This window comes from Branchiostoma floridae, chromosome 6 (assembly GCF_000003815.2).
Source record: "Branchiostoma floridae strain S238N-H82 chromosome 6, Bfl_VNyyK, whole genome shotgun sequence".
NCBI lineage: Eukaryota > Metazoa > Chordata > Leptocardii > Amphioxiformes > Branchiostomatidae > Branchiostoma > Branchiostoma floridae.
The window spans coordinates 16,174,428-16,192,437 of record NC_049984.1 but is presented as its reverse complement, the minus strand read 5'-3'; the positions used below and the strand labels follow the sequence as shown (position 1 = coordinate 16,192,437).

The window sequence follows — 18,010 nt, the reverse complement described above, 5'->3', positions numbered from 1 at the left end:
GTTGTTTGTTTTGTAGATGTTTGTGTGTCCGGAGAATATCTTAAGAACCTGGTTGGGTTGCGATGATATGATTGCACTATGAAATCCCATCGCTAACTTCATAACGCGCATAGTTTTCAAGACCTGACATAAGGTAATAAATCAACCTTGAATTTCCTTGAACGTTGACTTCTTCTGCGCCTTTTAATCAAACGTACTTTCCATTGCCTTGAGCTTACCGTTACTTCAAGGCATGCCTACAGCGTAACTATATATATATAATTAATGTGTTTCTGCTTCAGGGTTTCCATTGGCTAAGGAATTGATGGATAGTATGACTCGATGACTCACTTCAAGAAAAGTCTTAATAGACTTGCCTTGAAGTAGAACATAGCTGTAAATGATTAGATTATGCTTTTGGCTAAGTTATTTATCATTTCAAAGGAACATAAGGATATCAAACTAATGCTGCTATATTATCTGTTACCTCTGCAAAAATGCCGGTGTAATTCAAAAGTCATCGAAGACGACCATTGTTTACTCTGTTAGGGCCACAAACATTAGGCTATTGTGATAAAGAACATTTCTTTCAGTTTATTTATGACTTTGTCGGCTGCTTTCTAAGGTGTAAAATTGTTTCCGTGCCACAATTTTTCTGTGATAAGCCTGCCACTTATCTATGCCGGCGAGAGAAATCCTGAACAGTCATCTTCCAATTAAAGTAGCCCTGCTACAAGCCATAGTAGTGTAGAACCATTCTGTGATGAAAGGGAGAGATAATTCCATTAACCACGATTGACTAGATTGGAACTGAATTAGCCTTCACCTATCTAATGGATGTCAACCATTTGGGTACATCGGCCCACGCAGGGTCCATCAAAACGCCATCCCGGTTCTCTCTGGAGGACTGGCTTCTAGGAAATCACCCAATGATCATCTGTTAGGTACACAAAGGGATTCCCTAAAAAAAATCGATGTTATGCTTGCCGGCTAACCAATGGTACTGATGAATACAATCTTTCAGTTGACTGATGATGAGCCGGGTGCTCTTAGCGAACAGATCCAGGTGGAAAGAGTTATCAGACGTCGGGTTATTATTTTTTTACCGTAGCCAGTAAGTTGACAATATGTTTTCTGGCACTTCTCTGTCTGTCTGTCTCTTTGCGTGTGTGTGTTTGAAGTCGTCGATAGATATCAATGAATGATATTTCATTGGTTGGTAGGTAGGTAAAAAGAAGGTACTAGGTAGGTGATGGCAAAAGAAATAAATAAACAATTAGATTTTGGGCCCCAGGTTCAGCGGAACTTAAGGTTTTGGCATGTAACGTTCAAGACATTTTAACGGTCTTGATTTCTGAGTGAAATCCAGCTTTTATTAGAACTTAGCTAAAAGCAGTGCTGCACTCAAGTTGGTAAATCATTTAACAACACCACGTCGAAAGATCAAAGTAATAATAACATATACATAGTAATAATAACATGACATACAAAAAGAGGGTAATTCATTATTGAATACCAAAATAACTGTATGTGTATGTACAAAATCGACTGTAACTTCTATATATACTTGAGGGAGGTCTCTATCCGTCCAACAGACACGTAAGCACTTTGTGTCTTCAATGTAAGTTTGAATGAGCAGTTAAGTCTGATTTGTGCAAGGTCGAAAGAGTTATATCATGCTGACTACCCTCAACCTTTGTGACCTTGTGGCCAACTCTGAAAAACGAACATTTACATAAGAAAAGCTTTTAAATGTTGATTGTAAAACGTATTAGTAATCAAGACATGGACAGTAGGGTGCTTCACGTAATAACATATGGCACTAATTACCTATTCAGGTGGGCGGACGAAGTATCGATTATTAAGGGGTTGAAAGGCAATGGGTGAGTCAAACAAACCCGATGATCTAGATCTATCGCCTTCATTCGGATCAGTTCGGGAAAGAAACTGACAATAAGAATAGTCGTGATATCTATTTTCTGATAATAATGCCCATACAAGATAGCAAAGGACTACATACACATTACTACGTAGGAACGTAATCTATGAAAATGACTTCGAATATCTGAAATGTATGGTGATGAAGGGTACGAAAGGACTTGTGGCCTTCGATTGTTGTCTGAACCGGATACCACCAGATGTGTGAACACACTTTAGATAGCTTCTCTATCGATTGTGAAAGATGTATGATACTCGTAGACACTGGTGACATTTAATAAGAATCTGGCAGCGATGGGTGAAACAGATATTCCTGCCGATAGAGCTATTGCAATTGATGTCGTTTCACAGTCATTTAGCAAAAAAAAATTGACAAGAAACAGTCATGCCTTCAAATACCAGAGTTACCAACCTAGGATTGATGTGTTCAAGAATTCGTATTTTCCCAGAACTGTCGTACAGTGGAATTTGTTATCTCCAAGAACAGTAGGGGCATCTTTTCTGGATAGTTTCCAAGAACGCTTGCAGATAGGAGTGCAAAAGTTAGGTGTGACGGGTCATTCAGTGTAATATAACCAGCTTCTTCCGCGCCGCGTTCCTGCAAAGCTGGTGTGTTATGCCGAAGGGCGGTTACTAGTATACCGGCTATATAGATACAGATACAGGCACTGGAAAGATCTCAAATTTGGCACACCTTATACATCTTCAGGCAAATTATTGGATTAATCTATAACAAAAGCTGGCTTTATATGTTTCGATCATTTTTGTAATGGTTGTTGTCAAACATGTCAACTCTTTTTGGTCAATCATCAAAACAGTATTTCGAAAGGAAATTCATTTGAGGCGTTATCGGTGGCTAGGGTACATCTAGGATAAACATTGCACTGTATTGGTCAATTTGACATGGACAAAAAAAACTTTCGCAAATTTCATTGCAAGAAATCTGATCTTTTAGCACACGTAAATACGTAAAGCATGCTTTCATTAACAAAACGTAACATTTATTCTTTCTCTCAGGCCTGCGTAATGATAGAGATTTTGTGCAATGTTAACGGACAAACTATCTCAAAGCATGGATTGTGTTTCATCATTCCCGATACCAGTGGCAAAAATAGTTCCTGACAGTTGATGCAAGTGTACATGTGAGTATCAGTTAAATCAATGTTGACCATCCTTATATACAGGTTGTATACACAACGCCAGGTCGTCATTACCGGTATATTGAAACCCTTTGAACGACCATACACTTATCTCTGTGTACAATACATGGAGATTTTCCGTGGCTAAACATAAATGACTTTTTTTGGAAAGCAGCATAAGTAGATCGATCATATTAAAAGGAGAAATAGACGGATGCGTACAGTAAAAGGAGTAGAGACGAAATTTCTGATTCATACTGATATTACGTTTCAAACCGTTAGGAACAAGTCAGACAAATATTATAAGAGAACCAGGAGAAAAGTTATAATAAAATTCGTTTTGTTATCGCTGATACTGATATTAGATAGAGTAGACAGACTTATATGTAACTTTTATAATCATTATTTTCATTTGTTGTTATCAATATTATTGTCAATCAATGTTATGATGTTGACATTCATATCTATTTTGATGTCAACCTGAGTTATATGTTATTGTTGCAATCTTTGTTAATTTTGACCGTAAACTGCTATTTTCTTTTATTGTGAGCAGAAAACGTAAATAAGCAAAAATGTTTCTTGTTACATTCTCAATAAACGAATATGAATGAAATATTTAAAAAAGTATATAATCAAATGTGTATAAAATATTTTAAAAAGTATTTAATCAAATGTGTTTATATTCTTATAGCGTTTTGCTGCCTCTGGCTTGTTTTGACGCCTTCACCATTTTTACTGCAGTCGATATCACAGTGCAATAGCTTGGCGTCAACAATATCTGCCCATTCCGCTTTGGGGCAGACGTCATAATTGCTATGGACACAATTTGAAAGCAAGAAAAACCCCAGACGTGTCAATATTCTATTAACCTCCGCCACTTTAGAATTGTCTCGATTTTTTAAATTCTTTCTCGGATATGAAATTAGAGAGGAATCGATGGCGCCTACTACTCTTTCCGACAGACTTCATAAACGGATCAGGGAGCGACGTCGTTAAACTTGTCTACAGGAAGGAAGGCCATGGTCCCATGTCCTAATGAAATCACAGCACTCTATATATTTCATTCTAAACGTATCTCAACAGAAGTATGGAAAGCAGTGTCCAAAAGAGGGGCTAGGCGGCTCGCAGAGTACTGTACGAAAGCTCAATCTATACGCACGCATTAAAGTAAAGCAAGCAAAATGGTTGCGTCTTCTTAATGAATCCATGATTTATGCATGTTTTGCGAATGCTTTGCGTATGTTGGAATATCAAATTTCGTGTTGTGGAAGATGGTGAGGAGAAGAGGACGCACAGGAAAGTTGCAGTTGCTCAGACACCACCCACAAAGGGCTTCACATGTCCAACCTGTACCAGGATCGATGTGCAGGCTGAAGGCTTGATCTGTACATCCATGTGAAAGCCTGTTGAGGTTGACAAGCTTTCCACTGATCTTCACAATCGATGGACCAACCCACTATCATCATAGCCACCATCTTATTCTTCCAAGTGAGGAAGAGACGACAACCTTCCCATTGAAGTTGACATGGAAGAAGAAGAAGAGACACAGCCATCATAAATCATCATCATCATCCTCTGAGGAGGTTGAGCTCATGAGGGCGATAAAACTTCCCACTGGTCGTCGCCAGCACTGAACCGAAAATCATCATCATCACTACCATCTTCTTCTTAAGAGGAAGAGGACAACAACCTCCCCATTGATCTTCCCGAGCAAAGACCCAGCCATCATAATATCATCATCATCATCATCTTCTTCTTCTGAAGATGAGGATGAAAACTTCCCATTGATCGTTGCCAGCGGTGAACCAACCATTATCGCCGTTGCTATCATCTTCTACTTTTGAGGAAGAGGACGACAACCTTCCCATTGATCTATGTGAGTGAAGAACCGACCACCACCACCATCATCATCTTCTGAGGAGGAACAGGACAATATCTTCCCACTGGTCTTCGCAAGCGACATCCAATCATCACCATAATCACCTATATCTTTCGAGTATGTGGCAAGAAAGTTGTCACTGTATACTATGGGATCCCTTTATGAGCTAACGTTACATCATCTAAAACTAGGTAGATGACACCGTATTCCACTGTGATAAAAACTTTGATATCAGCTTGGCCAAGAATTCATGTGGAGGTACTTTTTTTGTGTGTGTACGAAACGCCCGCCGTGGGTACGTGACCATATCAACCCTCTTGACAAACTCAAAGACCGTGAAATGAGAATGACCGTTATCCTTGCCCCTCGTTTAAAAAAGGTAATGAGAAGTCAGTCAGCACTGCCACGAATACACTCTAGGGGAATGACTATCGCGCTGTAGAAGTTCACTTTTTTCCTTATTTATACGCTTCCGCACATATTACATGTCCTACCCATGCAAATACCCTCAGACCAGTAATACACTTTAGTATATAAACGTGCCATCAAACCCCTCGTTTAACTTTATTTCATTTTATGAACGCAGACACCATAATCATCATTACTCCAGGTGTGATCGTAAAACCAATGGCTGTCTCACCATAAAACACATATTGTCGGGTTATCAGAAATGCTCATGGGAAATTTGGCTTCCTAACCTTGACCCCTATCGACTTAAAACGACCATCTGCTTCTAGGTCTTTTAATGCACAGTAATAAGAGACACAAGTGATGCCTTAAAGATTGAGAAGTACCGTAATAAAACCCCGATTATGGCTTTGTGCAATCTTGCCACTAACACATTAAGGTAGATGCATTACAACCCGAGCCAATGGTTTTATTTGAGACCAATACACTGGAACATGCTTACCGAACATTCTAAAGTTCAATAGATACTCAAACTAAGGGCACAACCCGCCGTGCGTGCAACTGCGCACTGTGTACGTGCAAAAACGTGAGCATTTTTTTTGGATACGTAAAGGGTAAGTACTGTCTCCACAGGAAATAGTACGTAATCCAACGGAGCACGCAGACACGACGCAGACACGCTGTAGCACTTTAACTGCATGCAAAGCTTTCTCAACCTTCGGGCTATTCAGATTGGCCCGTGCCTCTTATAGCAAGTAGTTCTAGAGTGAGTAAGTAACCGTACCTACACAGCACGTGTAAGTACGGCTTCCATACGGTAATAATGTGACAATCGCACAGAAATCGTACGTTGTGGGCCTCCAAAAAAACGTACGGACAAAAACTACGTACGGCGGGTTGTACCCTTAACTTTAGAGGTGTTGCCATGTGCGGTTAGCTGCAGGACAATCAACCGCCTGAGAAAGTTACGCACCATCCATGTCCTATCTGGTACATCACACTGCCCTTGTATCAGGTCAAAATAAAAGTGTACAAAAAAGCCTTGATTGCAAAATGGTGATAAAGTCAACTCCATTCCCTCGGGCATTCCGAGGACGGCGTTAATAACTTGTATATTAGCAGTCACGGCCTATGGGGATTCCTGAAGGACGAAGCAGGGTTATCGCCAGCTATTACACGATTATTGGGCGGGCGAAATTAGATCTACTTATCAGTTCTATTCATCTCTTATTTTGCCGTGATGAATTGGAAGGCCAGAGAGTGAGGTCTATGATCACCGCTGCTGCATCTGGGTCCATTATATAGGTGCGTGCCGTTATCATAGTTTATATATTGCTGCCAGTTTCATCATCTGGCGGGCCTTCGTATATTGACGTACCGATTCTTTACAGGACTTTTCTACCGGTGAAAGAAGACGGTAAGTCTACTTCATCAAAAGAGGTATAACTGCCTTAAATGCCAATATCGCAGCCATGAAAGCTTCTATACATCACTCGTCTTCCAAACCATGCTTCCGAGTTAATATTGTGGTTACGGCTTCTTGGATGGTTAAAAGGGTATCCATCTTAGTCGGATATGCTGTTATTTCGATTACCTTATAATGTATGGTGTTGTCTTTGACCATTTGTCTTTTCATCAATGTTACAGCGTTAATGACGTCGAGAGCTAGAGGCGAAATATAATTTTAGACGTCCAATGCCGTAATCTTCTAGCAGATCCTACGGTGGCGTAAGTTGTATCAAAAACTGGTAGAGGAGTGAAGCCGGTCTAGGAGTGTGTTTGGCTACCGGGGCCTACATGCCAAATGCACACCTTTAGGCTGACTACACTCATTGACCAGTTTAGTACTATCTTACGCCATCGGAGCAATGCCCACGCTTATGGAGGGGGAAAATTTAATTTTTGGTGGAGAACTTTATGTCAGAGATGTCACTTGCGTTTGCTAGAGTGCGCAAAAAGTAAAACAGGACTTTACAATACAATCCACTTATGGTATAAGCTGTGAAAGGTTGCAAATCTTCCTCATAACAAGAAGCTTTCAAAATATGGCGTCCCATTGATTCCTACGATAACGTTAAATAGACTTAAAGTTTATAGAATTTATCAATTACGTTCACGTTGGCTTTTTATCCTGGCAAATATCCAATGATAAGATAAATGGTTCGTTATCCAAACGAAGAGCAACGTCCTCACGAGGTGACTGATTGTATCACCTTAGCAAATTGGCCATCGGTTCCCCAGACGATTTCTAAATCTCAGTCGATGAAAGGCCAATTTAGATTCCCATCCTAGAATAAACCGGGGAATTAGTTACCGGGCAAAAGGGTGAATTTCTTTCTGGGAGCGCAATGTCCACAGAGAGATGGGTGACGTCATAAGTGACGCAACGGTTCCCAGGTGGGTTTAGATAGGTTGATGGTAATGCAATGGACATAATCACATCTGCTTCTGTAAGCTCGGAACGAAGTGCTTGATGATGCCAAGGATGATGCCAAATCGATGAAGTCTAAGCTATGTGTGACCCCATAGGTCCCATTCATTCCTTAATGACGCTAGTCAAATCCTAAGAAATCTCTAGTCATATAAAATATTGTTTCGGTTGTTTCGGGAGCAATCGCTTGAGGAAAAGAGGAGAGTGATTTCAACCATGGTCAAGAGCAATTTAACTTTTAGGTTTGGTAACCTCGACTCATTCCCCAAATCATACATCACTCTCGGCCCTTTATGAACCCTGAGATGTAGTAAATTTGTGTCAAAACTTTGTCCGCTTTGTCGTGAATTTCCTTGCAATAGACATCATCACATCTGCCTGTTCAAAACGAAGTGCTTGGTGATGCTAAATCGATGAAGTCTAAGCTTTATGTGACCCGATAGGTCCCATTCATTCCTTAATGACACCATTCAAACTGAAGCCCGATCCTCAGAAATCTCCTTTCAGATAAAATATCATTTCGAGATCGATATCAATCGCTTGAGGAGACGAGGAGAGTGATTTCAACTATCGTCAAGAGCAATTTAACTTTTAGGTTTGTTGACCTCGAGTCCCTCCCAAGATCATCTATCACTCTCCACCTCTGATGAACCCTGGGTTCTGGTAAATCAGTGTTCCAAACTTTTGTCCGTTTGTTTTGAGTTTTCATACACATGTCTTTTCGTAAAAGTTATAGTGAGAGGAGATATGTATTTATGGGGCTCTCCGTCATAGGTCAGCTTAATCTACAAATTTGAGAAATTCTGAAAATCGAATTCAACATTTTGGATACAGTTGCGAATGACGCATGTTTCTGTGTGATGCCAACAAGGAACAACGCATATGGGGGATGTATAAACATCCTGCATTTTGCATTTGCAACATTAAAGTCTCACCAATAAGCTAAATATTAGACTATAGCCCAACTGTATAAAGATTACTTTGTACTGTTCAAAATATCAGAATACCAAAGTTATCAACCAAGTACCGACAGTTGTCAAGCCAGAACTGAAGTGTTCGAAAAATCGTCTTTTTTTCCCCCAAGAAATATTATAGAGTGGTTAAGCACTTTTGGGATGTCCTCAATAGATAGCTTTGAAGAACGCTTCAAGCTACATGTAGATGTTTAAAGGATAAATGTAACCCTGCCTTAGAAAGTGGTGTGTTACGCCGTAGGGCGATGTTTACAGAAAATGTTACATAAAAGCTTTATCGGACAAAGTTGGAACATTAATTATGAACGCTTACTGGATCACGTCTTAACAGAACTTGGCATTCACCCATGCCGTGCCTTATACAGATATATACTAGCATGTAACGAATTGTTATTGATGTCTGTGCATGTGTGTGATCTCTGTGTGAACTGTTGTATAATTGCAAACAGTGACTACATGGTGTGTTCCCCTGTGATTCTTAGACTGTGCCGTGTATGATTAGCTATCCATAATGATGTGGTAGACCATGTGAACTCGATGAAAAGTATGAGCATGAACTCTCTCACACTATCAACATGAATGCGTGTCTGAATATATTCTGGTATATTTGTTAAAGGTGGCATAAAGATAAACTTTCGTGTGTGTGAGTGTGAATGCATTGACGAAGCAATATACCAACATTAAAAAAATGCCACAAAACTGACAATCTTATGATAAGATTGTAATTTTTTGTCAGCAGATACCAGTAGGCACTGTTGGTAAGTAAAATTCTAGCGAACAAAAATAGGAAATATATTATATTAACTATATATTTATATCAGGAAAGTTGCAACCTAGATACGGACACCTATATTTTGTGATTTGTGCACTTGACGATAGAAAATTTATTTACCAGAAACAATATTGTGCAAACTGCGTCATGCCATTGTAACCAAGATCTAGAGTCCCTTCAAAATGTCTAGCAGACGTGATACTAATATTAATATTTAGAGTCAGCTTTTAGACTAGAGTAGACACATGCTATTTCGTTCTACATTATTTTCCGTCTCCTGTATTTTACCTGCAATTAGCCATATGGAAAGGATTTGCAATAAACTTTCATATTAACACTGGGTCGGGCAACTATATTGACTGATATATATGCCGTGCAAACAAGTTCTTCATAACACTTCAGTTTTCCACTATCCGTTTCCTAACTATAACACGACAGCTGTATTTCAATAAGAGCAACAAAACTACTCAACCGCATCATTGAGGTCATGCCTTCTGCTGATTCCGCGAAGGCCTCAAAATGTGCCGTAAATCCGTTAAAAATCGATTTCTGTTGAAGCTATACCCGCACAAATTAGTAGAAATCGCCAGGCTTTAACTCATTATTTGCCATATGGTTTATTTAGGTTTGTAGTAAAAAAAAGAACTCTGTAAATGTTACCTGTGCAAAGTAAATAGCAGGCCCTTGAAACGAGAGGACATAGTTTGCTGAATTGTACTTCAACAGCTGTAACCAGTAAAATTACGTAAAATTGTCTGGAACAAGTTTTCAAATATAGCTGACAGATATAGCATGTTATATCAGATATATATTTCGTAGAAAAACAGTGCATACCACTGCTTGAAAAGCCGAGTTTACGTGGTGGAAACTCCTGGGCATGCACCCAGAAACTCGAAATGGTCGGGCATTCACGGTACGTATCATACCGGACAGACTGTCTGTCCGGGCAACTGGCACACCCGAGGATGCACGGAAACGAACCACTTCGTGCCCGGGACGTGTATAAGGCCCGAACGTTCCCGCTCATTTAGCCGCTATACTTCTCTATATACCCGGACACCCCACACTTTTGCCGTGCCGCACGGTAGCTCCATGCATAAATTACCGGGCAATTATCACCTAATTATCTACCTCGACTAGAGCGCGTTCATTACACCCTTTGTCATTAAAAAGAGTGTTGTTTTACCACACCTGCCGACCTAGCATTACCCCCCTTCCCATGTAGCTTTGTATAAGTTTCCTTTATTCTTTCAAAATGTGTATTAACTTTGCTTTTTGTTTTATTTTTAACTATTTTGGACTGCTCCTGGTGGGCTCCGTCGCTCTTTTCGCTTTCAAATATATGTCGGTCTGCTGTCATAGGTCCGGGTCATCACTATTTTCATAAGCAGTCGCCCAACTAACTGTATGGTCGCTTCCAATTTGATAACATAAACTCCTGTAGATCTCTTGATTTCTGCATTGCTGCTCTCACAAATTCGGGCGGTCTTCTATACAAACCGATGCTAGTCAGGAGCACGGGCTTGTAAAGTTCACATAACAGTAGTATTCAATCCATCGTGAAACGGCAGCAGCTAGCCCTTCTCGCGTTCGACGTAGTGACAAAGACCTTTCTTGCTGAAACTCAAACCACACAAAACAACAGCTGGGCTCTTCGGTGCACCGGTTGTTGCCCTTCTAAAAAGAACTATGTCCCATGGCGTTGGTAGTTGGATGCAATTCCACAGCACTGAGATGGTGTCCGATCTTGACGTAGAGTATTTCCAAGCTCTCATTGTTCACTGGCCGTGGGGCCGTCTGGCGTGCATACAAAGATTTTGCTATCGGGATAGGAGCTGGGTGAAAGCACTACTTTACAGAAACAAGGTCATCTCTGAATGCCAACTGAAAGATGGGATTGAACGATTTGAAAATCGTAACACGTGTGCTGATTGGTCTACCCAACTGCTATGTGGAATACAATTGGCTGCGATTTATGCGTATTTGCATATAGACGGACAAAGTAAGCTCAGAATTCAGCTTATTGTCACATAGTCGCAATTCACAGACAGTCAAACAATACAGTTAGTCAAACAATACCCACACGGTATTAGGTGGCAAAGTGCAGCTGTAATTGTTTACGGTTTCAGACATCACTTTGATAATAAACGTAACGTTTACTCTATCCTACAACAATAGTGAACTATATTAACCTCCTTGGTCCAACTAGCATTATCACAAAGCATAAAAACGTTACGAATACGAGGGCCCGGACGTGCGTAGTTATCAACTTCCCTGCCACAAAAAATTTGTTTGTCGTACAATGCTTCTATATATACATGTATTACTTTCATGCATATCCTAACAAAGAACACATTCAATTATCTACCCTACGCGTCATGCGTGTGTGTTTTCTGTTTATATAAACCAATGGGACCCATTCTTAGGCTCCTTTTAACCTCCTTTAAAGTATCTTGAAAATCTTTATTACATACTATTTGTATGTCTTATTTTCTTGTTCACTAACATGAGCTTGTCGTGTATCGTTATATATCATAAATAAACCTATCACAGAAGTTCTTATGTTTTTCCAAGGAGGTTAAAAATCACCTCCTTGGTTTTTCTAACCTCCATAGGCTTTGATAGAAATTGTTTGCGTTCGCAGAAATCCTTCCAACAAATAAAATAATCATTTAACTACACCCTGTGTCTGGCCGGATAGCTAAACAATCGGTACCATAACATCAACCTGTACATTTAGTTTCAGTATGTGTATGCATTTTTCTTTTTTGGGGGGTGGCGGGATTTTTGTAGCCAGGCGTGTCGTGATCGCGTACCGACGCCATGTATTCAGAACAAAACATTGCATTTGTATTGTCTGGGGATTTTGCGTTCAGGGGAAATAGCAGTTTATTAACGTCTGTTTCTTTCCAAAATACTGTAGATTTTCATCCATGGGTATCTCAATCCCAAAAGAACCAGTAACGCGCCTTTTCCCGGCACGATCAGTAAATAAGCAAACGGAACAGAATGTTACGAAATAGACATTTTCAACTGTCAAACATTTTGTCGCACTGTAATATCTTATCATTCATGCAGCATGAGCAAACTTTGAAATTTCTAAAGTCACTCTGCGGTACCGTAAGTTGAATATACACACGTTAAAATGTTATCAGGATCATAAGCTTTTTTAATACAAGAAATAAGATACAGAGAAAGAAATTTGTCGTTTCTTTATTCTATGGATACTTTTATACTGTTTTCAGTACCATTTTCTTTAAAAAAAAACATTGATAGCAATTATCACTTCAATACACACTACCCCTTCACTGAACCACTTCTCAAGACACGCAGTGTGCGGGTACCGCGAACTACCGGACATTGCCATGTCCGGCAATGATTGGGGATATTCGGCACCGGACACACCGTGGCTAGAAATTCGTTTATACGACCCGGACATGTCAAGTTCCACGGTAGTGTAAGAAACCAAAAATTGCCAGAAATTCTTGTTTTAGTGCAGTGTACTCTATCAGCGACGAAGAAAGATGCACATCAAGAGAATAAAAAATAAGACAACAACTTTAACCTTATTAGTCACAGAGATGCACGCTGAAGGTTGCCAGGGCCTTCCTTGGTTGATATATTTCAACCCCAATTTTGACCCAGTGTCAAGCCAAATAATTGCCGCATGACAAATTATTGCCTGTACACTGCTTGGGGGTTTCCAGTATACCGGAGAGGGGAGAGGTGTGTCACACTCGTGGAGCGTGATGATTTTCAAGTAGAAATCTGAACGGATTTTGGAAGCAGGGGTCGTGCTGTCTTAACCCTATAATCCAACTCCTAACCCAACCTTAACCTTAACACTAACTTCAACACTAACCTACATAACCCTAACCTAACCTGGCCTAAGCTTATCCTAATCCTAACCAAACTCTAAACCATCCCTAACCCACACCTAATACTAAACCCTAACTTTAAACCAAACAAGACCCTAACTCTAACGTAAGCATAACCCCAACCATAATCTTAGTCTAGCCGTACCTAAACTCTGCCCTAACCCTCACCCGAACCCCACACGCAGGCGCAATACCTCCTCTGACAATTATTTGGCATGGCAATTATTCGGTGCGACACCTGAGACATAACTACCAGTGTTCATATATTACTTCAGGTCCCCTGCCGTACAGAAGCATCTGGTTCCTCGTTCCAGCTCACGGCGCCAGACAGCCTGCTCCCGGTAAGTGCATTTCCTAGTTCGGCTTCTTTAGGATTATGTCCATAAATTGTGTTAGTAATAAAGTCTGTTGGGCTGATTAGATTTTGGGTCCAAGTTTTCCCGTTGGACATGGTTTCTATTAGAGCCCTTTTAACTTTTATCATCAAGAGAGAGTACTGGCGGATCTATCTCCATTAACATGAGACAATATAAGAATCCAGACAGCCTAGATGAATACACAAGATATCGTCAGCATGCATATGCATCTCCTTTGCTCAGTCGAATAGAGTCGTACGTATTATGAAAAAAAATCAAGTAAATCATCTATCTGTAAAGAGCAACTTACATCATAATATATTAAAAATACATTCTCGATCGGTATCCCATGTAACCCTAGTTCACCTATATCCGTGGAGTAACCTATATTCGTTAGTAGGGATATCACATAAACAGTCGTTTCGAATTGCAATATCTTTAAAATACTGCAGTTATTTTCAAAATAGTGTGCCATCCGACTCCTAAATATGCTGTTTTCGAGAACAACGGATATAGGCTACTCCACGGATAAAGGTGAACAAGGGTTAACTGTAACTTTATATGAGACTTTATGCACATATACCTTTATCAAATAAGAAAGCTATCGTGGTCATTTAATGCCAACGTACCGTACGTAACAACAAATATTTAACTAAAACACATGTGTGCAAATGATGGATAACTTGTCTTGAATATTTGCGTAACAACAAATATTTAACTAAAACACATGTGTGCAAATGATGGATAACTTGTCTTGAATATTTGCGTAACAACACATGTGTGCAAATGATGGATAACTTGTCTTGAATATTTGCGGTGTGGTACGATATTAAATTCCCTTTATAGTACCAATCACATCTCGTTCTTTTTGACAGACATACGCAGACATACCACCTTCCCAATCGAAAGCTATCTAGAAGAACAGGACCATGAACAACACCACGGCACCCATGGCGGCTTTAGAAGAAAACTACACCACTGATTTCACAACAGACTTCCTGAACAATGTCACGACCAGCTGGATGTCATCAACGACTAATAACATTAGCACAAACGGTACGAACGAAACTAACGTCAACGGATACACCCCGCCTTTCTCACCACCCGTTACTGCAGTTCTCGCTTTTCTGATAGGAGTCGTCATTCTCATAACCATTTGTGGGAATCTCCTCGTCATCATCGCGTTCTGGCAAAACAGGAACCTTCGCACGACCAGTAACTACTTTCTGCTTAACCTAGCCTTCGCGGACTTCCTGATAGGGTCGGTTGCTATTCCGATGTACGTGCCGTATATTCTGAGCGGCGTCTGGTCTTTCGGGCACGAAGCCTGTATTGTCTGGCTCGTTATAGATTACTGTGTCTGCTCAGCTTCAACCTTAAACATCATGGCGATCAGCCTAGACAGGTATCACTGCGTCACACAGGCTGTAAATTACAGCATGAGGAAGTCCATCAAGAGAACAATGTGCCACATGGGTCTGGTTTGGATCATCGCCTTCCTCCTGTACGGGCCTGCTATCATTGGTTGGGAACATTTCATGGGGGAACGCGTCGTCCCAAACGATAAATGCTACGTCGAGTTCCACGCCAACTTTCCCTTCACTTTCACTGCCAGTTTGGTGGAATTCTTCACACCGTTCATCAGCGTTTCGTTCTTCTACTGCCGCATCTACATGGAGATTCGCAAGAGGACCCAGGCGAAGATGGCAAGGCGAGTTGACCTTCACAACATCGGGCCGAAAAAGACGACCAACGGCAACGCCAGACTGAAAAAGAACCGTCTTTCTCCGACCAACAACGTGAAGGATTCCGACAAGGAAGATCAGAAGGTAACGTACGACCAATTGGCGGTGATTCCCATCGAAGCAGACGGCTCATCGACGCAGTCTGCCGCACCCCAAGGGGTCGGACCGTCGACCTCGTCGGAACCAATCATCGTCAACGCCGACCAAAGAAAGAAGAAACCCCAGCTCGACATGGCTAAAGAGATGCGAGTGGCAAAGACACTCGCCATCATCGTTCTGGTGTTCGGCATCTGCTGGGCGCCATACACCATCCTCACGCTGGTTCGGACTGTGTGCCAGAACTGCATCAGCGACGTTGTCTACGAAGTCTCCTTCTGGTTCCTGTGGCTGAACTCGACCGTCAACCCGATCGTTTACGCCGCCTGTCACACGCAGTTTCGCGCGGCGTTTATAGCGCTCCTGGGAAGATGGTACCAATGCATTGTCTCTGCGTTCCCAGCAGCACACGTACAAGAGTCTACTAACTTAGAACATCGGAATAGTCCAGAGGCCACGACGATGGGGGTGTCGGCGGCGTTGGCAATGGAGAGCATGAACAACCGCGTGGTGAAGGTGTGAAGTGAAACTGAAACTTGTGTGTGAAGTAATACCTTGGAGCAATAGCGTGGAGACTGTGGAGAGTATAAAAGACAAGAAAATAAGAGTCTCGTGAAATCCCCCAAGCATACATATATATTACATTGTTAAACAGGGAGAAAAAATCATATTACAAATACTAAAAGGAAACCCATGGTTGTACGTAGAGAAAATATTGCAATACGTTACAATACATTGATAAGCATATTCTGCTCCTTTTGTCTTTTTATCATTTGGGCAAATACTGACAAGTTTTGCTATAGCAGTTAATGCTTAAGATACATGCAAATTATTCTCAATCATAAACATATGATTAAAGTTAGATTGTGTTTAGTTAAACCGTCACGATGTAGAGTACAATCACAATCACAATATCTATATATATTTCCTAACATGACACAGACGTTACAAGAGAATGTTGAAATTGTCAAAACACTACTGATTAGCATATGAAGTAAGTCAATCTAATCTGTTGTGTGTTTTTGTCAGAATTAAGTGACAGAAGCAATCTTATATCTTGACAATACGTCTATGACGTAACATCTATTGTATGAAAATTCATACTAAAGGTATTTTATTCGGGTGCATTATGTCACCTGCATCTATGTATCTAAGGTGTTGTCCAGATGATGTACCTCAATTATTAAGATAACACATATTATTGACTGTATGTAGATGGAGTCAAGTGTGTACAAAAGTTGTGACCGATGTGTTTGGTCCGTAGCCATACCTCAGAAATTCTGTGTATTTCACTACCCCCAATACGCCAGTGTTATGACCTCGTCTATGTGACTTAAATGATGTGTATAAGGAGGAGTGTGTACGCATATTGATCCGTTGACAACAGACAGCTCATTTCAATTGACTAGACGTCTATACATGAATTGGCTGATAACTTTTTTTTAGTTAGTGTCGATAGATTGTCGGCCTTGAAATTGTGTATTTCATATAAAAATGTAGAACCGACCAATTTCAGCTGAGAACAATACTTTCGTAATAAAATGTTATTCTGACTATTCCTTTAAAATGCAATGGATGCTCTGTAAATATATTGATCAACTAATCTTAGCGTATACGTAATGCAACATTCAATGCAAAATTACCTTTAACTTAATGTTTAAGGTAAGGTTTAAAACCGACCATTGCCATAATTACAAACACACTACATAGGCAAGTCACAAATCCTCCTTCACAAACCTATGGCAGCGCTGGCTTGTATTTCCGAGGGGAGGGGTGTGTCTCTGATTCGGGATTCTCAACATTGTAGAAATCTCAAGTAGGCAATTTTGACAAACGTAAACTAGTGCCCAACCCCCCCCCCCCCCATGAAACAGACGCCAGCGCTGCCGGTTTGTCTGTGAAGAAGGCTATGCAGTCTAGACCAGCTGGTTTACATTTGTTGCAGGTCAAAACAGGTGGTTAATGTTATGGTGAGTTAAATGTTTGTATATGTATCAGCTGTAGAGGCATTGTTATGATAGACTCAATCTGTCCACAGATGGGGTGGGAAGTGTTCCCGACCAGGTTTCATACCCCTGTTTTGTCCTATCGCGTCATTGAGTCCACCTTGTCTAGAGTATTTTTATTGATGCTTCATACTTGCCCAAAAAATGTTAATTCACAAGAATGTATTCAGACAACTGAGAAAGACTTACTTGGTTTACATTCGGTGAGCTTAAGCCATTTATTGTTACGTGGGCACTCATTTCTATTTCCAGCCAATCATTCGTCTAAAACCTTACCAAACACGATCCATGTGGCAATAATAAATGCGGCAAAAAGTGCAGTATTTTAATTCTCTGATCACGTACTGGAATGAAAATAAAATCTCTGGTGTACGTATATTAACGTATACAGACAGATGATTTGGTCAGC

General features: G+C 40.5%; 1 protein-coding gene across 1 annotated transcript in view; it reads left to right on the top strand.

The window, feature by feature from the left end:
- The window catches only part of LOC118417900 (histamine H3 receptor-like), a 39,598-nt gene extending 22,164 nt beyond the window's left edge, over window positions 1-17,434 (top strand). Inside the window, exons 2-3 of the mRNA XM_035823656.1 lie at window positions 13,674-13,739; window positions 14,630-17,434. Of these exons, the coding sequence (XP_035679549.1) occupies window positions 14,684-16,117 (1,434 nt within the window). The 5' untranslated portion in view covers window positions 13,674-13,739; window positions 14,630-14,683 and the 3' untranslated portion in view covers window positions 16,118-17,434. The remainder of the gene's footprint in view (window positions 1-13,673; window positions 13,740-14,629) is intronic.
- The last annotated feature ends 576 nt before the right edge of the window (window positions 17,435-18,010 follow it).